At 36.6% G+C, this 25,712-nt stretch overlaps 5 protein-coding genes and 1 non-coding gene across 6 annotated transcripts; 3 read left to right on the plus strand and 3 right to left on the minus strand.

The window, feature by feature from the left end:
• The first annotated feature begins 2,304 nt into the window (after positions 1-2,304).
• Positions 2,305-7,259, plus strand: ACR1 (ACT domain repeat 1). The gene is made up of 8 exons (XM_086244955.1): positions 2,305-2,409; positions 3,130-3,295; positions 3,404-3,449; positions 4,514-4,628; positions 4,949-5,016; positions 5,546-6,178; positions 6,323-6,427; positions 6,688-7,259. The coding sequence occupies exons 2-8, from the start codon at positions 3,225-3,227 to the stop codon at positions 7,087-7,089; spliced, it is 1,440 nt and encodes a 479-aa protein (XP_086101081.1). The 5' UTR covers positions 2,305-2,409; positions 3,130-3,224; the 3' UTR covers positions 7,090-7,259.
• Positions 7,260-9,008: 1,749 nt separating this feature from the next.
• LOC147284277 (BSD domain-containing protein) lies at positions 9,009-11,347 on the minus strand. Its single transcript, XM_086244316.1, has 3 exons — positions 10,642-11,347; positions 10,082-10,269; positions 9,009-9,953 (listed from the first exon to the last, which is right to left on the minus strand). The coding sequence occupies exons 1-3, from the start codon at positions 11,243-11,245 to the stop codon at positions 9,252-9,254; spliced, it is 1,494 nt and encodes a 497-aa protein (XP_086100442.1). The 5' UTR covers positions 11,246-11,347; the 3' UTR covers positions 9,009-9,251.
• A 2,215-nt stretch (positions 11,348-13,562) lies between these two features.
• LOC147284278 (zinc finger BED domain-containing protein RICESLEEPER 2-like) lies at positions 13,563-15,713 on the plus strand. Its single transcript, XM_086245669.1, has one exon. It carries the CDS (start codon positions 13,563-13,565, stop codon positions 15,711-15,713), a length of 2,151 nt encoding a protein of 716 aa, XP_086101795.1.
• A 1,319-nt stretch (positions 15,714-17,032) lies between these two features.
• Positions 17,033-20,045, plus strand: EMB2001 (P-loop containing nucleoside triphosphate hydrolases superfamily protein). The gene is made up of 4 exons (XM_086244210.1): positions 17,033-17,571; positions 17,655-17,724; positions 19,290-19,452; positions 19,575-20,045. Exons 1-4 carry the CDS (start codon positions 17,109-17,111, stop codon positions 19,782-19,784), a joined length of 906 nt encoding a protein of 301 aa, XP_086100336.1. The 5' UTR covers positions 17,033-17,108; the 3' UTR covers positions 19,785-20,045.
• Positions 20,046-22,389: 2,344 nt separating this feature from the next.
• LOC147284280 (VQ motif-containing protein) lies at positions 22,390-23,365 on the minus strand. Its single transcript, XM_086245139.1, has one exon. The coding sequence runs from the start codon at positions 23,151-23,153 to the stop codon at positions 22,575-22,577; it is 579 nt and encodes a 192-aa protein (XP_086101265.1). The 5' UTR covers positions 23,154-23,365; the 3' UTR covers positions 22,390-22,574.
• Positions 23,366-24,049: 684 nt separating this feature from the next.
• TRNAM-CAU (transfer RNA methionine (anticodon CAU)) lies at positions 24,050-24,123 on the minus strand. Its single transcript has one exon. It is a non-coding gene; the product is annotated as a tRNA-Met (tRNA).
• Positions 24,124-25,712: the final 1,589 nt, after the last annotated feature.

The raw sequence follows: 25,712 nt of genomic DNA on the forward strand, positions 1-25,712 counted from the left end.
TTTTTTATAGTTTATATTAACTATAAATGATGATTGGATAACAATTTTGTCCCTAAAAATAATGGACGTTTTCGCTAAATTGACTGCCTAAATATTTTTTTAGCACAAACGTAAAGTCTAAGCCCTACTTTGAGTCAAAATAAAAAGTCTTATCTCGAATTAGAATTACGATGAACTCCTAAATTGGAGTCCTTTGTTTTTGCTAAAAATTTCCTTTTAAATAATCATAATTTTTCATAAGTCCGATCTTTATAAGCGTTTTGCAACATTCAAATGTTCTCAAAATGAGAAAAGGACTGGTTTTCTCTAGTTCGAGCATACTTTCACATTGAGCACCAAGTGTTTGAACGACCCAACGCTCATAAAAAATCCAGTGCAAGTTGTGCAACTGCAACTACATAGCTGACACTCACAAAAAAGTCAATAGTTTTCGAAAAAACAATTAATATTCTAAGTCATACTAAAACACACATTATACGCCCAAATCAAAGTGAAGGCTCGTGAAGTAGACAATAAGCTCTTCTCAAGCCCCTAACCCATGAGAACCAACAACATATATATCACTATAATTATATTTTTTAGCTATTTGCAAATCCAATTGTAATTGCAGTTTATAACTGCAAAAGCTATAGTGTTTATACGCTCTCAATTCGTAAAGCTTCGAATTTTGTTCTTAAAGTTATGTAATTTTATCTAGAATCATCCTTAAGTAGGAAATCAATTTCTAATTCTGATAATTTTAGAAGTTTTGAGCGTGTAGTTTACTAATTTTTCATGATTGAATTGGATTGGGTTTAAAAAAGGAAAGGAATCCGATAAGAGCGGAAGACTTTTGTTTCCATATTGACTCTGGTTTCCTAAATTGTTAGCCTAAGCTATATATGGTCTTTTCATATTATCATATTTGAGTCGAGTCTTCATGCTATTGATCGATGATTATCCATGTGCCAGTCTGAGATTAATAGTCAGTTCTTAAACCTCATCAATCTATCTCCACAATCGTTTTTTGCTTTAAAAAATGTCACACTTCCATATTTTTTTAATAATATTAAACTTATTAAATTTGTTCATCAAATCTATTTACCGAATCATATATCAATCATACATCTAAATAATTTACTTATTAAAAATAAATGAGATTCAAAGGTTCTCAAATATAAATAAATAAAAAAACCTCGAATAAATGACAAAATCCCAACATCCTATGACGAATAGAATAAAATAGAATATGGTTGGTGTTTTATAGCCAAAATTCTGTCATTTGCATGAGAAAATGTGCAAACATGGGCAAAAAAATTTAACCGTTAAATCTCACAAGTGTTTTAGTTGTTAGAATCTTTTAGGCCCTTGAAATAATTAATGAGACTATATTTAGAACCGCATCTCTAACAAAGACCGAACCTTCTGATATAAATGAATCTCATAATTAACATGTGGTCCACAAATTTACACAAAAGTTGTTAGACGAAATCTAAGTTTTCGAGATCCCATTTTTCTCGAGTAGCCATATATAGTTAGAGCTGCTTGAGGCCTCAATGAGCGCCTGCACCAATTAAGATTCTACAAAGCTGGAAGCAAACTGCCCAAAATGACTAGGGGAGATGTCTAGTGCAAGTGGGATTAAATTCCCAATGCAATACCTAAGCAAGTCCAGCGTACCATGATTTTGCCACGTCATATTCTGCTGTATAGATTTTGATCACAGAAATTACAAATCTACCCCTGGGTGCATCAACTATTGGATAATTTGGATGGAGTGAGTGACGGTCACTCTCATTGGACAGTAAAGGCTAAGAGGGTGACTGGTGACCAACTGACCACTGACTAGGTAAAAACAAACAAACCCCAAATGACAGATCACAGACGAGTCCTCTCTCTCTCTCTCTCTCTCTCTCTCTCTCTCTCTCTCTCTCTCTCTCTCTCTCTCTAATAATAGATTAGCTGTAAATCCCGAAACAAATTCCTGACCACAACTGGAAAACACATGTTTTATGTTAATCATCATCATCATCAGATTCAACACAAAAAAAAAAACCCGAGCCGCCGCAAGCCATGCAAGCACTTGGTTGGGAACATATAACATCATGATTCATGTTCATGTAATGTGAGCTAGCAAAGTCCCATCTGCCACGTGGTGGTATTCTATGTACGTGGCTGGTTAGCAGCCAAAGTCTGAGTCCTCCTAGGAAACCTCAATTACTCACAATAGAGCAAACCACATGCAAAACTCGACTTGCCTTCTCGCCCCTTCTCTTCTCTTATATATAAATCAATTCCTTTGGTTAATCCCCATCATCTGTTTGGATTCGAAACAGAGAGATACATATAACATCATCTATATATACATATCACTGTCTCTGTTTGTCTCTGTTTGTCTCTGTCTATTCAACAATACGCCTCTCTGCTCAGGTACCTATTTATTTATTTATTTATTTAATTATTTTTCTTTATTTCTAGATAATCCATTTTCATCAAAGAAACTATTAATTTTGAACAATGTTAATGAAGTTCTGCCCACGTACTCTTGGTCTGGGTTTCTACCCTTTTCACCAAAGTTTCAATCTTTTCATCAACAATTGGGTTTCTTTCTTTCAATTTCTTCATTATATATTCTTCCTTCTTTTTCTTTATTATTAATTGGTTCATTTCAATCTGAATCAGCAACTTGTACATACATACATATATATCCGAATTGCCATACAGTATTTCCGGGTCAAACAATCATCATATTTTCCTTACAATTTCTTGTCTCTCCTCCTCAAAATCACTTTGAATATTCCAAGCTATTAATTAATCATGGCTAAATCCTAGTCTTTTTACTCTTTCTAGCTATTTATATATACAGTTCTAGAATCAATGAATTAAACCCCAATACAAAATCATAATTTAATTTTATATATTCTTCTATATCTATGTTTTATTATTAATTAATAATTAACTTAAAGAACAAGATATATATATAGACGACGGCCGCTATCTAGCGATCTGTTATCCCCTCTATAAGTTATTTAGCATGCTTACGCGTTTTTGTGTAATTTCCTTAAGTATATATATATATATATATATATATATATATATTTTAATCAATACTTATCTCATATCCAAACACCTTCTTATATATACATATAGCAAAGCCAGCAACATTTTCAGATTTTCTGCTTCTGGTAACAAAGCTGCTGCTGCAAACAACTCGATCATACATCTTCTAAGAAGCTAGTTAGAGGATGGAGATCATTTACCAGCCCTATATCGACCCCGAGTATGAATGCCTCATCGAAAGAATCTATCCTCCATGGTATTCATGATATATTTTTTCTTATCAACATTATTATCACACTACTGGATTAACAGAGAATCAGTGGTAATTGGCTAATTGCTGGTTTCGTTTATAATTATTTTGCAGGGTTTGTATCGACAATGACACATGCAAAGATTGCACGCTTGTGAAGGTTAGATCAATCATCAATCATATTAATTAGTTAATTAACAAATGGAATTCAGCGGTTCATTAGGTTACTTGATTAGTCTATATATTTTGTTGGTGGGTGATGAACATGGTTTATTGATTTTGGAACTTTTTCTTCTTCATTTATTTCTGTTGATGGGGCTGTTTGTTTTTTAGTGGCCAAGTGGGTCACCCAAAGATTTCCAAACAATTATGCATGACAGATACCAACAATATTAAAGATTTCAATAGAGAATGAATCTTGCGTTTATATTTAAAAATTATGTGATTTTAGGGTTTAAAAGTTAGTTATCTTAGATTCACAGTTTAGCACGTAATATATATATATATATATATATATATATAAATGTTGAAAAAATAATTAATTAGATGAAAGTTTAAAACGATTAGTTTATCTATATTATTAAATGTAAAGGTGAAGGCTTAATTATAGTGTTCATTTTTTTTATCTATATTATAGATATAATATATGTATATTGGGTGTTTGATTTTTTTATTTTTTTTTGTATTTGAGTGTTTAGATGTTGATGTTCATAATTAGTAACATATTTTTTTTGAATTTGATGCATGAATTAATCATGAAATTTTATCAATAAAAACATTCAAAATTAAGAATAATAAATGCCTCAAATTATAAATCTTTAAATATTTCTCAAATTGAAGTAACGACATCTTTTATAAATATTCACAAATTCATGTCTAAACCATTATTTGACGTGGAAAAAAAAAAAAACTTCACACACATTTATTTACCTACTAGGCCTACTCTACAAACCCTAACCAGATGACGTGATCTAATTATATACAAAGTTGCAAACCGTGAAAGATCAAAGAATCATAGCTAGCTGCAGTGCTACATCATAAAGTTCAAATTATATTAACTGGGTTTTGGACCACAGAGTCATGTGTACGTAGAGTCCAAAAGGCTGATTAATTATATAGGGAGTAAGAAAATGACATATGCATGCATCAGATGAAAAGCTTTATGCATAATATTGAACTTGAATTGATTTGTTTTGTTTCTCTATGGTTAATGTACTTTTACAGGTTGACAGTGCAAACAAGCACGGGATATTGCTAGAGATGGTCCAAGTCTTGACAGATCTTGACCTTGTCATTTCCAAATCATACATTTCCTCTGACGGTGGATGGTTTATGGATGGTAATTACCAATAAGCACTGCTTAAGTACCTTCATCTATCACCATTCATTCTTTCATCACCTGCAAGCATTACTGCTTCTGTTATCTATTATATAATATTATCCTATATATATTTTTCTATTATTAAAAATATTATCCATATATTGATCAGGAATAATGATGATATACTTATTATAATTTGAATATAACTAAAGCTCTCACTATCTGTCTTGGCCTTAAAAAAAAAAAAGCTCTCACTATCTGAGCTATGTATGAGTCACCCACAAGTGTTGCTTGCAGGCTGATTCATGTGTGTCTGTTTTGATTGTATGGTGGTGCAGTTTTCCACGTGACGGACCAACTCGGCAACAAAATCACTGACGAAAGCCTCATACTTTATATTCAGCAGGTGAGGTCCCTCTTGACTAAATCTTGTATGGGGCATGTCCAACGGGGCATCTCTCACATGAGGTGGGATCCACACAAAGAGATGCCGCACTGGGGCATGCCCCATCGAAGAGTCTCTCGTCCCTCTTCCTTTCTTTCTCTCTCTTTTAATTCATTCTACTTTATTTTAGGTTTAAAATAATCCGAACTGATTCGAACACTGGATGAGTTTCATTCACCTAACCTACGTCCGGAACAACATGAATCCGGCTTATTTAAGTTGGATCCGCGTATTTATACGCATGGATACGACTATAGTCGTGCCATATTAAACTCTTAGAATTAGTTTAAGTGGTGGTGATGAGTGAGATAATGAGTTAAGATTAGAATAAGTTTGTAACTCAATGTCTTCCAATATAAATAAAAAATAAAAATTTTGTGCCATGTCAAACACAGCACAGGCTTCCTAATTTTCTTTCTTATAACGAATTTACTCTTAACACCATATTTCTTTTAATTTGTTTTAATAAAAAGAATAATAAATTTTGTAGGCACTTTGTGCTAGGAGGGGGGGGATTTCAAAGGAGGCAAGACTACGCCTAGGAAGAGAAGTGACACCAGGACAAAAGGACTTGGCCCTAGAGATGACTAGCAAGGACCGACCGGGCCTAATGTCCGAAATATCTGCAGTTCTTGTTGAGCTGGGCTGCAACATCACTGCTACTGTGGCCTGGACACACAGCACCCGGGCTGCCGGCATTTTCTATGTGGAAGATGGGCTCAAAGGTGGACCCATCACGGACCCAAAACGGCTGTCACATGTACAGGAACAGCTGGAAAATGTAGTTGAGGCCCATCATGGGGAGGGAGAGAAGAGGAGCGTGAGGTTGACCACCCCGGCAGCCGGTCGGACTCATACAGAGCGGCGGCTCCACCAGTTAATGTACGCCGATGATGACTATGAATCGTGTCACGGTTGCAATGGTAGTGGCAACGCACACAAGAAGGGTTGTGATCGGACACACGTGTCGATAGAAAGTTGTAAAGAGAAAGGGTATTGGATTGTGAATGTGAGAAGCAGAGACCGTCCTAAGCTGTTGTTTGACACAGTGTGTGCCCTAACCGACTTGGAGTACGTGGTGTTCCACGCGGTGGTTGCCTCCAGAGGCACCATGGCTGATCAGGTACACCATTTATTTACCTTGTGCATATGCATCCCTTAAATAAACTTATTTAAAAAATTACTTTTACAGAGACTCTTATATATATATATACATATAGGTATGCAAATGTTGATGTTATATATTTGAATGTGAATGTGACCACAGGAGTATTTCGTGAGGCACAAGGATGGCTACACTTTGAATACAGAAAGTGAGAGGCACAAGCTTACCCAGTGCTTGATTGCTGCAATAGAGAGGAGGGTCTCACAGGTATGTGATCTAGTGAGGACTGCTACATACCAGTTACCACAAGATAATGCTTTGAACAAGCCTTTAGTCCTTAAATTAATAGAAACAAAATAAATCCCACTTTTAATTTATGCATTAGGCCTCATTTTGTACTAGACTGGTCGTGAAATAAACACAAGATGAAACAATTGATGAAATAAGTACACAACAGCTAGCGTGGTTAGAAAATACGTTTCATTTTGCAATTTCCTTAGACTCATGATACAAATGATCTTTTGCAGGGACTGAGGTTGGACCTCTGCGCTAAAAACCGAATGGGACTGTTATCAGACATCACAAGGGTTTTCCGAGAGAACGGGTTATCCATATCAAGAATTGAGGTTGGAACACATGGTGACAGAGCAGTGGGATCAATCTATGTCACAGATGCTTCAGGGTATAATTTGAATCCAAACATAGTGGAATTGGTGACAAAGGAGATTGGAGGATCTCTCATTGTTCACAAATCACAAAACTGGGCTCTTCAGGGCTCATCATCATCAAGAACACGCCACAACAAACCCAACAGAAAAGTAGAAGAAGAAGAAGAAGAAGACAGACCTAGATTTTCACTTGGAGGCTTGCTCTGGTCTCATTTGGAGCGCCTGTCCGGCAATTTCGGAGCCATAAAATCAGAAACATAGAGCTCCTAGACTCCTCAGTCTCCTCCTAGTCACATAATCTTTTACAATGTTGTATCTGTGAATGTGTCTGTAGATCAGGAGTCAAGTAGTTTTTGTCTTCTAGCCAGATAGCTAGCTTATGTTCATTGTACAGATTTTTTTTTTTCTTAATATGAAGAATTTTTTCGTGACACTCATCCGATGCCACTTGAACATACTGAAGTTCATCGTGGTCATTCACTGTAAACAATGCTAGTTCTCATAAAATGGCTCTTCTTCATGTTTTGGTGAGGATAGCTCCATAAATTAGCATATATCCCCCATGGTAACTCGAAAATTACCATGTATCATTTATCATCCTCTGTAAGCTGTCACCTTGCTAGAATCTGCTTATGGTATTGGAATTTTTTCCTCTATTGGGTTTTGTAGTCTCTTCCTCCAGCTTTAGCTTGTGTTTCTCTTCCTTTTTTTGTTTTTCCTCCCAAAACCATTTCTGTGTGATTGAAGCCATAGCATTCATAAGGCAATAGCTTCTATCTCTAACTCTCTCATTTTGCTCTAGTCTTTCTTTTTTCGTTTTCATTGGAAATCACCCATCAGATCAATAGATCATGGATCTGTTGAAATTTTTTATGTGGTTTTCTATAAATTTATGAATTTGGGGATTCTATTTTCACATCTTCACAACACGACCTTGTAGTTTGCTCGATTTGAATTGTGGGATCGTTATTTTGCTATTAATGCATAATCTATTTTGTTGGGATTTTGCTTAATTTGTTTTCTTGCGACTTGTGATTAATTTATGCATAAGCATCAATGAGTTTGGGGATTCTATCTTAATCTTCCAATAACGATTCTATTGATGGGTCGACCCAATGATTTTCTTTTTTCTTGTTTCTGTTACAACTATGTGTTCCATTCACAGATTCTAAGAACTTGGAGAAAATGACCGACAGATAACCTGTTTGAACCCGTCTACAGTGTCTGTTGAGGTAGAGGAATCTTATTACAGGGCTGGCTTCTGCCTTAATGGGTTTTAAAGTCGTAAGTAAGACATTAGGGGCTAATGCCTCATATACTATAACAACATTGTTCCAATTATGTCATTAGTTTATGAAAAGCAATAGTAAATTATGCTCTAAACGCATTTGATGCTTTTTTACATGCAAAAGCTAACGAGGTTTGTCATTCTCATCTTCCTCCCTGCCTACAAATTGGGCAGCATGATAAGCAGGACCTGATACTTTTCTTTAAAATTTATAATAAAACACACAAAATGTATTAACAAACGTAATATTATAATATAATATAACACAGTACAATTAAGAAAAAAGACAAAAATTAAAAACTAATAACATGTATATATTGTTTATATTTATAGTACTAAATGGGTAACCGGGTAATGTCATACTCATACACATCCTCACCCTATTAGGAATTAAAATCTTAAAGAGGTCTCAGCTTGACAAAGAAAACTATCATCCTATTTAAAGCATTTTTCATGAATATTTTACAGGAAGGACAACCAACAGTTCACTTAAACGTTTAAGGCCAAACTAATGCAAAAACAAGATATAATCAGAAATCAGAATATATCAAAGCTAGTTTATGCGTATAATCCTTGAGAACAAAAAATAACAACTTTCTAGGATATATGCAAAGTATTAGCATCCACCAATATAAGGTTTAGGCCAATATGTTTAACATCTCACAGGTTTAACTTACTAGTTATTATGATGAGTGGACTTCTTAAACAAAAAAGCTCAGGCAAAATTTCCAAATTTTTTTAACAAGTCATGCTAAATTTGTTCCTGTTTTTAGTCTCTATTAAAATCTTCAACTTTGGTCATGAACAAGGTTCTTACAAAATATAACTTTCCCAAGGGAACAAACAACAATAACAAAACCTCCACCATTAAGGGTTTCTGCATGGACCAGAATGAGTTTTCAATAAAATGCAATTTTATATGAAATAAACAGATGAGGATTATTGCACGGTGCTGTATTTACTACAGTTACAAATACATTCATAAGAAACAAATATCCAGCATCAGGACTTATGTACATTAATAGAGCTTCCATAGCCTAACTCAGACTAAAGAAACCTTTCACAATCTATTCACAATAAGGGATGAATGAGAAGAACAGGCCACATTGACCTAAAAAGGGTTCTTATGGAGTCATCATATAACATCAATGTCATCAACATCAAGCCAGTCATTAGATTCTTTGGTCTCCGAGTTACGGGTACTTACCTGCTCAGACCCAGCATGTCTATTCTCAACAGAGTTGATCTCCTTATCAGAATCAGCAGAGCCTCTGCTTAGCTGAACCCAGTCTCTTGAATCTTTAGTTGACGAATCAGAGCCAGACGTGACTTTCTTGTAACTTGATGGCACCTCTCCATCGTCATCCTCAAGATCACTGAATGTTACATCCTCGTCATTCTCTATAGGGATGGAGGTTCCTCCGACACCATCCATCTCTGAACTTTCCTCTTTCAACCAATCATCGGCATCATCCTCATATTTGTCATCCAGGACTTTAGAGGAAGAATTAGTGGGCGGAAGTTGATATTTGGTCTCTTTCACTGGTTCTTCCTCAATAGCAGGCTTGTCAATAATTTGGATTTCACTACTCTGGACTGGGTGCTTCTCTGTCTCGAGATCAACTTCCCCTGGGAGAGGAGCTGATCTGATGACAAGTGTTTGGGGAGGCACCAAGTGAGATTGCGCAGTAGGTGGCACAGAAAGATGCTGTTCTTTTGGCGAATCAGAAAATCCTCTTGCATAATTGGTGCCGCTTCCTGAAGGGTCTGATTCTTCTGGCTTTTCCATAGGTTGCTTACGTAACTCCTGAGTCAACTTTGCTCTAGCTTCCACTATCTGCAGACGTATGATAAAGTCATGCAAGCCATAGTTTGCTCAACCCAGAAGTAACTAATAAAAGAAGCACAATGAACAAGAACAACAAAAAGGGAGTGTCAGGTCAGTGCCGCATAGGACCAACTTACCTTGGGTGTAGACAAAAGCTCAGCATCATGTTTACTGAGTCTGGGATGCAAGAGTACGAAGTAAATCATCCAAAAGTGAGCCTCACTCATATGCTCCGGGCAAAGTTCAATCCTGAGAGCAGCTAATGTTGGTGCAAGTCGTTCAACAGCCAGAGCATGCTCTTGTTGGACATCAGACAATTCAAAATCTGGAAAAGGAAACTCACATTATTCTTATTTCAATGCCATACAAGTTTCAAAGGTGCTACTGATCAAATACATACATTACAACATAACTTACCAAAGTAAATTGAGCTCAGCAACAAAATGGCAATTACAAATCAACAAAAGATCTACTCAGTAAATTCACAAGCTTAACTGAAATTTACCTAATTATTAAATGAGAAACCTTTAAATCTATATGGGAAACACATATATACCTCAAATCCATTATTCATAAATACTCCATTGATCAACAATAATACTAATTTACAATAACATACCCAAATTATGCATTAAACCAACCCACATTGAAATAAATTACCCAAAAAAAAGAGAGGGCAATTCGAAGTAGAACATACCGTCTGAATCTTGGTCATCTTCGAGAGGGAAATCGAGCCAAGTCTCCGGATGCATAGAAATGTTCCTGACGAACGCAAGAACCTCCTGGGTCACGCCGAGAGCTGCACCAGCTGCCTCGGCCTCTTCCTCCGATCCAAACTGAAGCAAATTCGAAGCGATCTTAGTAAACTCCGAAACCGCTTTGTTACTCGACAGCTTCTCGATCCCGCTCTTGAACCTCCCGCCGATCTCGGCGAAGTCGCTGCGGATCCCCGCGATTACGTCTTCTTCGGAGGGCTCGGGATCGGACGGCTCCGCCTGATCGGACGGTTTGGGAGGAGGGGGCGATGAATCGGGCGGTGGCGGTGGCGGGGCGAGGAAGGAGGCGACGCCCCAGAACTGGCGGGAGAGGGTTTGGGTGAGCTCCGAGAGGTCGCCTTTGACGCCGCCTCTGGCGGTGGGAGTTGGTGGGGCCGGGGACGGCGAATCGGGTTTGGGTTCGGATTGTGGATCGGGTTGCGGAGATTTCGTGTCGGTTGCATTGGCGTTAGGGCTGTCATAGTCGTCGTCGTCGTCGTCGTCGAGTTTGAGTGAGTTGGCGATTGATTTAGCGAGCCATGACATTGTTTGTGGATAGAGATGCTAATCACAAATTCTGTGAATTATTATCAGCCTATTTCTTCTGAGTCCTTCTGACTTGCAGTGTCGGCCTTCTTCTAGTTCCCTTAACCGGGATTTAGACTTCTTTCTACGTCGTTGTTTTGTTTTTTTCTTAATATCTCTTTTCTTTTTATAAAATCTTATTTCTTTAATAAAACTACCAAAACTTTATTTCATTCACTTTAGTACTAACTTTTAAAAATATTTTTCTATGTTTAATTGGTTGTTTCACCAATGGACCGATCAAATAATTTTTTTAATTTACTAAGGGGGGTGTATTCAATTAAGATTTTAATGGACTTTTGTAGAGTTTTTAAAAGTCATTGACTTTGGTAGAGTTGATGGATTTTTAATGACTTTCATAAACTCCACATAGACTTTGACAGAATTCTATTTAGAGTTTCCCTGACTTTTCTCATAGATTTTGAAGGATTTTTATAGACTTCTAATAACTTTGATATAATTTTTTATTATTTATTTTAAGATTTCTCCAATATGTTTTTTATTTTTTTGTCCTCCGTGAGTGAATGAAATGGGGATGAGCTTCAAGACCGAGATGCATGTGTTATAAATTGTCCTAATATTGCAAACAATATAAAAAGTTGGGTCTAAAATTGTAGGGACCAAAATTATTTTGTTCCATAATTTATTATAAGTGTTCTGAATTTTATGATGTTGTTAGACTGTCAAATATTGTGTTTTAACGAGTTGTTAGAATTTGTCTAATTGAATTGACAGGTTAAAAACATTATATGATGTGGTGGTAACATTATTTCTCAAATTATGAATTTATAATCTTGTGATTTTGTTGAGAACTTAAAGACTATGAAGTGGTTGGTTTGAATATCTTGCTGTTACATTGTATTGTGGCAACGCTGTTGGTTCCAACCCAAGATGATGAGTCAATTAGAAAAAAATAAATTAAGAGGTGGGTGAAAAAATAAGATTAGGGGGTTTAGCATCACTCTTTAAAAAATAAATAAATACAACTTTTTTAATAGCTTTTTAATATTTGAAATCCTTTGAAATCTGCAGGAGGAACCCTGGAGAATTATTGACTTTGATATAACATAATTTACACTACAAAGTCCATGAAAGTCTTTTAAAGTCTATCATTTAATAAAGTCAATGACTTTTTGAATACCATGTCACTTTTATAGACTCTTTAAAAGTCTTAATTGAATACCATAGACTTTTTAAAAGTCTTGATTGAATACCACCAGACTTTTATAAACTCTTTAAAAGTTTTGATTGAATACCACCAGACTTTTTAATTCCACCAAAGTCATTTAAAATCATAATTGAATACACCCTCCTAACTCAATTGTTGTGACTATATAACCACTACAATCACAATTTTTTGACCGAGACACAATCACAGTTTTTTTTTTTTTTTTCATTAACTTAAGGCTTAAGTTATGGTGTTGAGTAGGGGTGGACAATAACCGTTCCAACCCGACCAACCCGACCATATTGGGTTGGATTGGGTTGGTTTTTAACACATTTTTTGGGGGTGTCGGTGCTCAACCCGACCAACCCGATCTCTAATGGGTTGGCTTACGGGTGACAACTTCACATAACCATTCCAAACCGACCCGACCCGATCTCCTATACTTATTGCATTTTTGCTCCAAATGAAAGTAAGGAGAATGATTAAATGATTAATCGAACAAAAGACCAAGAAGGCAAAAGAAGCCACAGCCCACAGGCCCAAATCGGGTTAGGTTTCTCTCTGACTCTCATTTTTCAATCTCATTTCTCATTTCTCATTTCTCAAGCCGCCACTCCAGTCTCTTCTTCTCTGAGTTCTCTCTGCCTCCGTCGCTACCAGCCTACCCTCAGCTCTCATCTGCTCAGTGCTAGCATCTGCTGTGCTCGCCTCTGCTCAGTGCTCGCCTCTGCTGTGCTCGCCTCTGCTCGTCTCTGCTCGCCTCTACCTCTGCTCGTCTCTGCTCGCCTCTGCTCGTCTTTGCTCGCCTCTACTCTCAGGACCTCTTCTCTCTCCATTGCAAGGTTCTTAAGCTCTCTGCTCTCTCCGTTGCAACTCGAATCACTCGATCTCTGCTCACCTTCTCCATTCTCCACTCTTCAGCTTCAATTTCTTCAACATTGAAGGTATACAAGCTTGACTGTTAGAGTTTTGCTTTTCGAATTTTAGTTTTAGTGTTTTGAAATTTTGATTTTCGGATTTTAGTTTTAGGGTTTTGAACTTTTGATTTTCGAATTTTAGTTTACTGGATTAACATTTAGGGTTTGTTAACTTTGTTTTTTCTAAATTAACATGGAGGCTAGCTCACCATCTCCACTGTCAACCCCTGCTACAAGTTCAACTCCAATGATGGATTCAAATCCCAGTCCTGGTGTGCAATCATCAGCTGGCACAACTACTGCTATTGAAGTTCCAAGTGAAACCCCAAGTCAAATTCCAGCACCAAGTACCAAAAGGAAGCCTACCAAACCCTCATCCGAGGTATGGTCTCACTTCACAAAAATTGAGGGAGGTGATCCTAATAACCCTAGATTCATGTGTAATTGTTGTAAGAAGACTTATGCATGTAATCCTAAGACATGTGGCACCTCCACTTTGAAACACCATTTGAAAAACCAATGCCCAAAGTTTCCTGGAAAAATTGAAGAAAAGAGACAAAAGCTCTTAAGTTTTGAAAAAAATGATAAAGGTGTTACCAACTTGCAGGCCATAGGGTTTAGCAAAGAGCAATGTAGGAAAGCTTGTGTTAGGATGATAATAACTGATGAGTTACCATTTAACTTTGTGGAAGGTAATGGTTTTAGGTATTTTTGTGCTATTGCTTGCCCTAAATTTGTGCCACCATCTAGGAGAACAATAGCTAGAGATATGGTGTGTTTGTATGAAGATGAGAAGCTAAAATTGAAGAGTTTGTTGGCTGCCAATTCCCAAAGAGTTAGCCTTACAACCGACACATGGACATCATGTCAAAATGTTAACTATATGGTATTAACAGCACATTTTGTTGATTCTGATTTCAATCTGCACAAAAGAATTCTCAATTTTTGTGTTATCACCAATCATAGGGGGGACACCATTGGGAAACTTGTTGAGAAATGCTTGATTGATTGGGGTATAGATAAGGTGTTTACTATCACTGTTGATAGTGCATCATCAAATGATGTGGCTGTTAACCATTTGAAGCGTAGGCTTAATTCTTGGGGGAAAAGTGTGCTAGCTGGGGAGTTTTTGCATCTTAGGTGTTGTGCCCACATCATTAACTTGATTGTGGTTGAGGGGTTGAAGGAACTACATAACTCAATTGCTTGTATTCGCAATTCTGTGAGAAATGTTAGGTCATCCCCCGCGAGATTGGGAAAATTTAAAGAAGCGATTGAGCATTCAAAGATTGAGTACAAAGGGCTTGTAGTCTTAGATGTGCCTACAAGGTGGAATTCCACCTATTTAATGTTAGAGGCTGCCAACAAATTTCGAAAGGCATTTGAGTGGTTGGAAGAAGATGACAATGCTTATGTGAGCTATTTTGAGGAAAATGAGGGTGGGAGAAAAAGGGCAGGGCCCCCACAAGGGGCTGATTGGGATAATTCTGCTGTGTTTGTTAAGTTTCTAGAATTTTTCTATGATTGTACCAAGAAATTTAGTGGAACATTGTGTGTGACATCCAACTGGCCCTTTACTGAGTTGTGTTCAATTCAATCTGAATTGAATACATTGAGTACAAGTGGGGATCCTCTTTTGAGTAAGATGGCAGCCAACATGAAGAGGAAATTTGACAAGTATTGGGGGTCGGTTGAGAGTGTGAACCAGATTCTAGTTATTGCAACAGTTCTAGATCCAAGATATAAACTTGATTATGTAAATTACAACATTTCTGATTTATATGGTGCTGATGTGGCTGAGGAGTTCACAATTAGCATTAAGAACCTCTTTTTTAGGATGTGGGAACTTTATAACTCTGAAGTAGGATCAAGTGTTGAAGAATCTTCACAATCTGTTGGGTCATTTTTTAATATGATGCCTGCAAATCCAAAACCAGCTGGCTTCTTGATTAAGAGGCTTGCAAGATTCTCACAAATGAGAAAGGAGAAGGATGTTGTTGAGATCAAGAATGAGGTGGATAGGTACTTGTGTGATCCTGCTGAAAATGTGGAAGATGATAAGTTTGATGTGTTGGTTTGGTGGAAGGCTAATAGGACTAAATATCCTGGTTTAGCAAATATGGCAAAAGATGTGTTTGCTGTCCAGGCTTCCTCAGTGGCTTCAGAGTCCGCGTTTAGTACTGGAGGGCGTGTTGTGGATACTTATAGGAGTGCCTTGGACCCTAAAACAATGGAGGCTCTTGTATGTTGCCAAAATTGGCTTAATGCAGATGCATTAAACTTGTATACAGCCCCCTCATTTGATGACTTACTTTTCTTTGAGACTTTGCATGGAGGGACATAATCAACACAGGCAGGTATACATGTTAGTAGTTATGATTCATGAATTTGTTTTGCTGATTTTAGTGTGTTCATTATTTATTTTAAGTTCTCATGTTTATTTTTCTTTGTCCAAATATGCAGAAGTGACCTCTCAAGTTACACAGTTGGGAAGCAATGTTCTGAATATGGAAGACGTTGATTAGAGGTATATATGACTTTATTTTGGTGATGTGATGTTATGATTTGTTGTTGATATTGATGATGTGAATTGTGAATTGTTTTGGTCCAAGTTTGCTGCCAATTGAAGTGACTAAAAAGGAATGAAGAATGAGGAAATGAGGATTAAGGAGTTGCTGAATGTTGACTGGCTGGGTTGCTATTTGCTGCCAATTGATGTTTTATTTATGCTTGGACTGTTGGACTGTTATTTTTTTATGCTTGGACTGTTATTTATTTATGTTTTTTAAGTTCTAAATTGAAATTAGACTATTTGGAAGTTGGAACTTAGACAGTTAGACTATTTGGAATGTGGATTTGGATCATGGATGAACTTTTAAGTATGTATGAATTGTTTTTATGGATGAATTTCAGGATGAACTTGTAATTGTTTTTACTCTTTGTCTTTTGGGCCTCAAATTTGTCCTTTTTTTTTTTGCTTATATGGGTCAAGCCCAACCCGTCTACTCGACCAAACCAACCCGATCACAGTTGGTTTGGATTGGTTTGGTTTCCATCGTTTGATTGAGTTGGTTTGGGTTGTGAAAATAGAAAACCGTAGGGATTGGTTCAGTCTGCGGTTTAGGCCTAAACCCGACCCAACCCGACCCGTGTCCATCCCTAGTGTTGAGTCTCTAGATAGTAGGGTTCATCTCCCAAAATCTAAATTTAAAATCTTAAATCCTTATAAACTCTAAAACATATATATATAGTGATTGCATGAACAAAATATAAAAAAGCAATCGGCATAAACAATTCACACTTGGTACAAATTTGTGATCTAATGTCTTGCTCTAGTTTAGTAATTATTGTCATTAGATATTTAATCAATTTTATTTATGAATATTAAATATACTTTTGAACCTCATTACTCACTTTATATTAGTTAAAAAAATATATATATTCTAAGTAAATAGAGACATTTTGCAAGCATTTGAACGTTCAACACTTAATTTTAAAATTAAGTTCCGTCATACAATTACATTTTTGCGATTATTATATACTTACAATTTGGTTAAAAAAAATTATTGGGTAACTATTAGAACACTTCAAGCTATAATTTTGGTACCAAATGATTTGGTGCCATGGAAACTAATTTAGCAAAAATTTGGATAAAATTTTTTGCCTCATTCGTACCAAAATGGATTGTAAAAATGGCTCTTGTGCAGCCTCTGAAAACAAAGCCTCTCGCACCTAAACAATGTTACTGAGAAACCGCCTCCTGACCCTGCAAATCACTACCTTCCTATCACCATCTTCTTCTCCACCTCTACAAACCCAACCTTTCACCCTCTCTTTCCGAACCCTACTCTCAAACCCAACCCGTCGAAACCCGACCCGCCATGTCTCCGCCTCAAAAACCACAGCTAACCCACCCATCTTGGAGAACGACCGGACGGTCCTGTTCGTGCCTCCCGGGGTCGACCCGGACGAGGTGACCCAGGACATGGTCCTACCCGGGTCGAACATCGTGATCGGACCCTACGCGGGTGACGCCAAGATTAAGGAGGTGGAGTTCGTTAAGAGCAGTGGTAGAGCTAAAGACTGCCCCAAAGATGACCGACCCGAATTTGCTATTCTGGGTCGGTCCAATGTCGGAAAGTCCTCGCTTATCAATGCTTTGGTTCGCAAAAAGGATGTTGCACTTACGTCCAAGAAACCAGGTTAGAAAGAAAATTTATTGTTTTCTCATGTTTAATGCGTTTTGGCTTCTGGGTGTTGCTTATTTGTTTGTAAATTTGTGTAGGGAAGACTAAGCTTATCAATCATTTCTTGGTCAACAAAAGTTGGTACTTTGTGGATTTGCCTGGTTATGGGTAAGGCCTCGCTCCGTCCTTCTTTGCTAGTATCGAATGGAAATTTTAGCTTTTGAACTATTCTACTTGGTTATGCAATTATTTGAAGCCCACTGTTTCATTTGTGACTGTTTGGAACTAGTTGTCTGTAGGGAAACTATCACTTTGACTTCAGAAAGTCTCTAACTTTTTTAATTCAGTTGGGTTCGAGTTCTTTCCATGCCTAGAATGCAATAATGTTTGTTTCCTTTGGACTGCACTGTTCTACATTGCAAGCCAATTCTCTGTATCAGTGAAATTAATCAAAAGTATTTGTATGCGAGGATGCACTAGGCACCTAAAACTAATTTCACCCTCATACCGTTATCTAGCATCTTATATGACATACATTTCAAGCCAATGGCTTTCTAAAGAATCTCTGTAGGATCCAAATCAGTTCGGCTCGAGGCTTTAATGACTTGAGTTTATAACAAATGTTTGATATCTATTTGGTTTTGAGCTGAATTTAGTATTAGTGTGCAGATAATTTTCTTTGAAACCTGATTTTTTGCTTTATGCTTTCTTTTGAGTGATTTGATTCATCAATAGTTGACCTTCTCATACAATACCTTTGAGCACCTGTTTCTGCTACTAAAATTCAAAGTAACATGCAGCATTCTTGTGGCATTTTCCTTAAGTTACAAGTTCTAAGATTTAGTTTGTTTGCTAGTTGACAGCAAGGAATAAACAGTGGCAAGATGGATGATTAATATGCACACTTGTGATGATTTATTCTAGAGCATGGAGGTTTTGGCCAACCAAAGAGGCACCTAATATTTGTAGTGTTAGTCTTTATGGTCAGGTTATTTGTGATTTGTGCTAGATTGTTCACCTGGTTATGAGTTTGATACTTTAGGTGTCCAAACAAGTGTTATTTGCTTTGGACCACTTGGTTGGTTCTGTTCACTGTTGTTTCTTATTTTCACCTTTTATAATGTTCTCAAGATTATCTGTCTAGATATTCCCAACTCTAATCAGTCCTCGTTGTAAGAAAATTGAGGGACAGCAAGGCATGCCTGGTCCTTTAATAAACTGCTCACAAGCCAATCTTCAACTATTCCATTAGAATTTGAATGCATTACCATTCCCTTGGGAAGGAATAGAGGGTATGGCCATTTGGCTGGAGCCTGTGCTCATCCTTATCCACTCTAATTATATTAGGCATAATTCATATTGTTAATGACTGAGACCTAATATTGTGCTGTAGAGAAGATCATAGAATGATCAATCAAGAGCATGGTGAAATGGCCGTAGCCATATTCTGGTCGCCATTCTTTTGGAGTTTCTGTACGAGCTGCAGTGTTGGTAATCAGTTGTAAATACGAAGATTATGTTGCTTATAAGATTGCTAACCATTGATCCCAGAGTTATTTTATCCCAGTTTTGTTATGTGTTCGAACTCATATGTAAAACTTTTCAAGCAAAAAAATGAGGAATAAATCCTGTTATTTCAATTTTGGTTATTGTTTCATAAAGGATATACTATAATTGAATAAATTGCCTTCAGCTTTCTTCTTTTGATGTCTAGTGGTTTGCTTTGTTTGCAGGTTTGCTAAAGCTCCAGAAGCTGCTCGAATGGATTGGTCCTCATTCACCAAAGGTTTCTTTTTGAACAGAGATACTCTTGTTGCTGTCCTACTTCTCATTGATGCTAGCGTTCCACCTCAGAAGATTGACCTAGACTGTGCTAATTGGCTTGGACGTAACAATGTACAATGCTTGCTCTCTGATATGCAATACCTTTTTGTTAACCTCTTCATAATTAGTGTTACTCTGTTGCAAGGCTATATCTACTCCATCCTCATGACTTTTCTGCCCTTTTCTGTATTTAGATACCAATTACTTTTGTCTTCACGAAGTGCGACAAAATGAAGGGGGGAAAAGGTAAAAGGCCTGATGAGAACATCAGGGATTTTCAGCAGTTTATCAGACAAAACTACAGGGAACATCCCCCATGGATCATGACCAGCAGTTTAACAGGTTTGGGCAGGGATGAACTTCTGCTTCACATGTCACAGCTTAGAAACTACTGGGATCAATAGCTGCATAACCATAATACTGGCTGATTCCTCAATCTAGAAAGGTGGAACAAGACTAGGGGCTTCAACTCGGTTGTCCATAGTTTTTTACTGTTTTCTTTTTTGCTTACTGGTTGGTATCAATTTTCTTCAAGAAAGCCTGTCAAAATGTGATTCAGATTTGTAATTTGGCTGCCGAGGGATGTGTTATTCTGTGTATATAGAGATGACTGTCTTTTTTTCAGAAATAGTTATTCAATGTGCCAATCTTTCAGGCTTCTTTTACCCTTTCTTGCCCCCCACCTTGTTGGTCGAGTTGCTGAAAATTTTGAGCATCTTTTCAAATGGTTTTGGGAATTCATATTTCAGAGATTTGGCGATTATCTAAATAAATCTAATGTCAAAAGATAAAGTAAGTATAATAACAAATGTTATTTTGTTAATATCATTTGGCTTTCAGATTGTCAATATTGGACCGATCATAAACAGGTGTTAGATTGACAATTTTTTGGCAATGTAACATATTAGATTTGCAAGAGAACACCCAAGTTTTTTTTTTTTTTTTTTCATATGTATTACCCTAAGTTTGATACTAATAGAGTAATAGATTTGCAAGCCCCTCTGCAATTATGTTTTTGCTCTCTATAGTCTATACACAAGGCATATAGACCAGGCCCGGCTCCATTGAAGAAGCTTCTGGCAGTCCGTGATCAAGTTCTTCCACAGGTTGCATGACGAGATGATGAACAGCTTAAACTTCAATTCCACTAACATTACTTCTTGTGGCTGTAAGAAAGACTTCAGTCACCTCATATTAAATATTAAATGGCTTATTGAATTTAGAAAATCTGACCCCATAATATAATATACATCAACACACTTGAATACTTGATAGTATAACATAACAAAAATAATTTATAACTCTGAAATCATCATAAATTAATTACACACCTTGCGATTGCCGAGATACTTTTTCTTATAGAGACTTAAAAAATAGATAAGTGGGATGAGACATTGAACGAGGGGTAGGGCACTCTAATGACAAAAATACTCCTTAAATATGGGTCACATGCGCGTCATATGAGTATTTTAGACGAAAATGTAACAGAAGTTACAAAAAAGGCCAAAGTGATATTCGTGCAATAATTCATGGACTCCAAAATTCCAAAATGATATTCATGGACTAAAATAATACTCGCGGTATAATTCATGGAGTATTTCTATAATTAACTCTATATATTAATATTTTCTTACTAAACTATGAATTTGAACCTCAAATTCAATTAAGAATTAACTATTGATAATGTAGATTTCACAATCTTAAAAGAGAACATTTCTGTATAAACAAACATGAACATGAAGCTTCATGTACGTTCTATTATGTGGAATCCAATATTGTTTAAAAATGCTCACAAACATTGTTCGAACAATTGCTTAAATTTTTGTTCATTTATGTCGACGGATTGATCATTTTAGGGTGTGCAACCTGTTTAGGGCTTAGCATTTCTTTAAAAGAAGCATTCCAATGATTTATAAATCTCGTTCAAATGTCGCCTCATTTATTAACTAATTATTGGTGTAATGATATTTTTTTTACGAGGTTAGAGAGTTTATAATTTTGAATTCCTCTTCCCCAAATAAAAATTAAACAATGCTTTATCCGACGACGGAGTTCCATTATTCAAGTGACATCTATATCTAAACGGGATGGGGCAGATTTGGTAGGAAAAATCGTCATCCCCCAAATCAGCTATGAATTAAAAATAATATATCACCAAGCATATTTGTGGCACACATAACACGTTGTCTCTAATAATTTTCTCAAGAGCGACAAATTTGTGCCTTATCCTTTATTGTTAATTTTGAAATTTTTGAGCAACAATTTAGTTACAAAATCCGACGACCACTCCATGCCCTACACTGGTTTTCAGCCGCCTGTTTGTCTTTGTGGAATTAAAGACATCACAGAATGTTAGGTGGAGTTGCTAGGCTCTTACTTTTTTGGCAATACTCTTGTTTTTAGTGACGAAACTATTCGACACTGAAACGTGATGAAGATCATCACCTAAGTGGGTTGGGGATGAAGCTCTACCTTGACATGTAATTTGAGTAATTCACCATAGAAACTTATAAAAGAGCTTATCTCTTGCATTACTGAGAATAGTTCATCAAAATCTCCGTTATTGGATTTCGCAAAGTCAACGGACAAGAGATGTTTTGAGAAGTATCTCATATCAAAAAAATAAGGGCATATTTGGTATTCTATTAAAAAAAAAAAAGATTTAGTCAAAAAAACGTGTTCGGTGGATAATTTTAAAAAACATGTTTCTTTTTAAAAATGATAAAATATCATTTTTCTCTTCTTCTTTTTTACACTTTCTTCTTTTTTAGCTGTCATCATTTTTAAAATTAAAAATTATTTTCAAATTTCATACTAAACACGTTTGCAAATTATAAAAATTAATTTTGAAAACTCATATTAAAAAAAAAAAATCTTAATTTTTGAAAAAAAAAATTGAGTAGAATAACAAACGGCCCTAAGATTTTTGAAATTTTAATTTTGTGTTGGATGCTAAAATTTCTTGATTTCGAGTGCTGACATTCTAATCGAATCCCTCCCTTGTGATTATATTGTGTACCCAATTTAATTTCGTTAATTCATAATTATTCTGCACTTACATACAGCCCCTATTGCTGTGTACATTTTCACATTAATTTCTTACTGCTACAAAATAAAGCAAAAGAAAAAACCACAATTTTAAGAAAATGGGTTCACATACATATAGCTAGCATTTGCTTTGAAGATCTGAAATCCTAGAGAACTGTGCTCTGTTCCAGACTGGACAGAGTTCCTGGGCTGAGCAGAGGAAAAGAAAACCAATGGTGGTTCGAAGACGGTGACAGATTCAATCTCAGATAACTGGAGTCCACCATGCTATTATGATCAGTAGGCATGACCTTATTGTGAGGTGTTCCAGTCTTGATCTCCAATGTCTCAGACAAGTCCTTGTACATGGCCGAAAATGGTGTACTTTTTGCTGCAGAAGGCAATGAAACTGCAGAGCCACGGTTGATATCAAGTGGGGATGGTGCAATGCTTTGCAGGGTGGTGGTGGTGGTACTCGACAACGATGAGTCAAGGAACTCAGGTGCGCTGGTGAGGCTCTGAACAAGGTCTCGGAAGTTGATGGGGTCCACTTTGTAGACTCGCGGCGGGGTCGGTGGCAGTGGCGCCACTGAAGGCTTCCTCCATGGCTTTTGCGACGACGATAAAGACTTGCGAACAGAGTGGAGAGATGAGGGGTGAGAATTAGGAATTGATTGCCTTGATGATGACCCACTTGGACCCTTTGTTGCTTGCATAGATGATGATGAACAAGAGTAAGCTTCCATGGTGGTTGAAAATTTGAAAGTTGATCTGGGTTTGTCTGAGATATGTGGGATTTTCTGTTACTAAAAATGTGAGAAAGTGGAAAAAGATGGAAGCTTTAGTTTGTTTCACTAAAAATTTGAGAAGTGAGAAAAGATGGAAGCTTTACTTTGTTTATATAGATGTATAAATGGGGTATTAAAGTAAAGAAAGGCAACTTGGCCAAAAAAAAAAGAAAGTAGAGAAAGGCAACGACCTGGAAGTGAAGCCGTTTGAGAAGAGAGAGGGAGAGAGAGAGAGAGAGAGAGGGAGAAAGGGAGAGAGAGGAATTTCAATGCTGTGTTTTTTGTCTGGAGCCGTCGGCGGGATGTGAGTGCTAACGATTAATTGTATCTGCAATGTGGTCAAATCTTTTGCATTTGACCATTATATATGTATATATATATATATTATATAATGGCCAATGTATAATGAAATTTGATCTCCATTATTGTGTCTTTGTGATTCTCTCTGTGCCTACTGTTGATTGGTATATATGATAATAATATGATAATGAGGACCACTCATGTGTACTTCATTTTCATTATATGATATATAAGAATTATACGATATATATATATATATATATAAGATCCATATGTATAAATATCATCATTTACATCCAGAAAGCCGTATGCTTTGGAAAAAGCTTGTACAGTTTGGGAAAGGGTTTTGATTGATCAAAAAGAAGAATCTACTTCAACCAATATGCCCTTACGCACGGCCATACATAACATAGAAATCACACTATAAGAATGCTAGTTCTTACTGTTCATATGTTATGATATGAATATACTACACCAATTCGTTATGTATGGATGATGAGATTCCATTGATACAGAGCCAATTCCAATAGACTTATTAGAGGGTCCCATTGGCGTGCATCCAGTAGGAATTGAACCTACAAATTCGCCAATTATGAGTTGGGCGCTTTAACCATTTAGCCATGGATGCTTAGCGGGGATCCTCGTACATGGTGAATAACCAAATTCCAATTGAAATGAAATCTTTAGGATAAATCAATGCAATTTAGGAGGATTCAGTAAAAGGACATCAATTCAAATCCTGGATTTTCGAATTAAGAGAGATCAAGAATTCGATATAAAGCAATAAAATATGGGGAAAATTTTTCAAAAATGATACATCTTTGGGTTTGTGTTAGTGTAGGACACATATTTAAGATTTGTGTTATTGTGGGACATTACGTCAACTCCGTTACATTTTTCGTCTAAATGAGGAATAATTTTGTCATTTCATATTAAATAAAATTTTAATTCAATTTCTAATTTAATAAATATTAAAACTCAAAAACTTAAAAAGATTAATACTAAAAATAAATCAAAATATTTAAAACTAATTTTTTTAGAATTACAAAAAATTAAAACTGAAAATATTAAAATTGAAATAAAAACAAACAAATTAAAAAACAAAAATAAAAGGATTAAAACTATAAAAAAAAAACAGAAAGAAGAGGGGAGATCTGGCACCCCGGCCTTCTCACCTAGCCCCAACCGTACCATCTCCGATAGTGGCCCTACACGCCGGCGACGACTGACCCTCCCCTCTCTCTCTTTCTCCATCTCTCCCTCTTCATTTCTTCCTCTATATTTTTTTCTCTCTCTATATCTCTCCCTATCTCTCTCTATCTTTGTCACTTTCTCTCTCTATCTATTCATCTTTCTCTCTTCTCTGTACACACTAAGATTGGGGTTGGGTTGGATGGGAGAGGGGTTGCGACGGACCGGGGCGTAGTGTCGGGCTGGGGGGTACGACGAGCTAGGGGGTGCGACGGGCTAGGGGGTGCGGCGAGGTCGGGGCTGGGAGGTAGTGAGGCAAGCTGGGTGGGAGGGAAAGGGGTGGGATTGGGCTGGGTGGGGGATGGGGTGGTGGTGGGGTAGATTGGGTGGGGAAGGGGGAGGTGGTGTAACGAGTGGGTGGAGGGGAATGGTGGGGAGGACTGGGTTGGGTGGAAGGGATAGTGGGGCGGGGCTTGGTCAAGAAGAAGGTGATGTTTGTTTTTTAAATATATAGGTGAATTGTCAAATTTGTCCCATAAAAATTGGTCATGTGCCACATGATCTATTTTTAACAAAAAATGTAACGGAGTTGACGGATTGTCCTACAATAACACAAATTCTAAATATGTGTCATACACTAACACAAACCCAAATGCGTGTCCTAAACTAAGATTGACCCTAAAATATGTGTCCTTTTTGAAATTTTTTCCCCAAAATATATTGCTCACTTGGGAGGTTTCTGTTTTTTTTTTTTTTTTTTTGGCACTAGGGGGGGAGGGGTTTCTTAATTTAGCAATAGAATTAGAAGTTATAGAAGGTACTGTGACATATGATAAATGTAATAAATGTAGTTGCTGAAGGTGGACCAGCCGCCCTTTTACTGTGCTAATTGATACACGTGCAGCTCTTTTAGTTTGCTTCAATCTTTTTTTTTTTTTTTTTTTTTTGGTACAAAGTTTGCTTCTATCTTTGACCAAAACTAAACAATTACATATATGAACAATCATATATATATATATATATATA

Source organism: Dryas octopetala, chromosome 5 (genome assembly GCF_963921425.1).
Source record: "Dryas octopetala chromosome 5, drDryOcto1.1, whole genome shotgun sequence".
NCBI classification, from domain to species: domain Eukaryota; kingdom Viridiplantae; phylum Streptophyta; class Magnoliopsida; order Rosales; family Rosaceae; genus Dryas; species Dryas octopetala.

What these genes read in the sequence shown, in the direction of transcription:
- ACR1 (XM_086244955.1), top strand. Translation starts at nt 3,225, where the DNA reads ATGGAGATCATTTACCAGCCCTATATCGACCCCGAGTATGAATGCCTC. An exon ending in GAAAGAATCTATCCTCCATG is followed by an intron (nt 3,296 to 3,403) that starts GTATTCATGATA and finishes ATTATTTTGCAG; the next exon opens with GGTTTGTATCGACAATGACA. An exon ending in TCATACTTTATATTCAGCAG is followed by an intron (nt 5,017 to 5,545) that starts GTGAGGTCCCTC and finishes TAAATTTTGTAG; the next exon opens with GCACTTTGTGCTAGGAGGGG.
- LOC147284277 (XM_086244316.1), bottom strand. Translation starts at nt 11,245, where the DNA reads ATGTCATGGCTCGCTAAATCAATCGCCAACTCACTCAAACTCGACGAC. An exon ending in AGATGACCAAGATTCAGACG is followed by an intron (nt 10,270 to 10,641) that starts GTATGTTCTACT and finishes TTCCTTTTCCAG; the next exon opens with ATTTTGAATTGTCTGATGTC. An exon ending in AGCTTTTGTCTACACCCAAG is followed by an intron (nt 9,954 to 10,081) that starts GTAAGTTGGTCC and finishes ATACGTCTGCAG; the next exon opens with ATAGTGGAAGCTAGAGCAAA.
- LOC147284278 (XM_086245669.1), top strand. Translation starts at nt 13,563, where the DNA reads ATGGAGGCTAGCTCACCATCTCCACTGTCAACCCCTGCTACAAGTTCA.
- EMB2001 (XM_086244210.1), top strand. Translation starts at nt 17,109, where the DNA reads ATGTTACTGAGAAACCGCCTCCTGACCCTGCAAATCACTACCTTCCTA. An exon ending in GTGGATTTGCCTGGTTATGG is followed by an intron (nt 17,725 to 19,289) that starts GTAAGGCCTCGC and finishes CTTTGTTTGCAG; the next exon opens with GTTTGCTAAAGCTCCAGAAG. An exon ending in ATTGGCTTGGACGTAACAAT is followed by an intron (nt 19,453 to 19,574) that starts GTACAATGCTTG and finishes TTCTGTATTTAG; the next exon opens with ATACCAATTACTTTTGTCTT.
- LOC147284280 (XM_086245139.1), bottom strand. Translation starts at nt 23,153, where the DNA reads ATGGAAGCTTACTCTTGTTCATCATCATCTATGCAAGCAACAAAGGGT.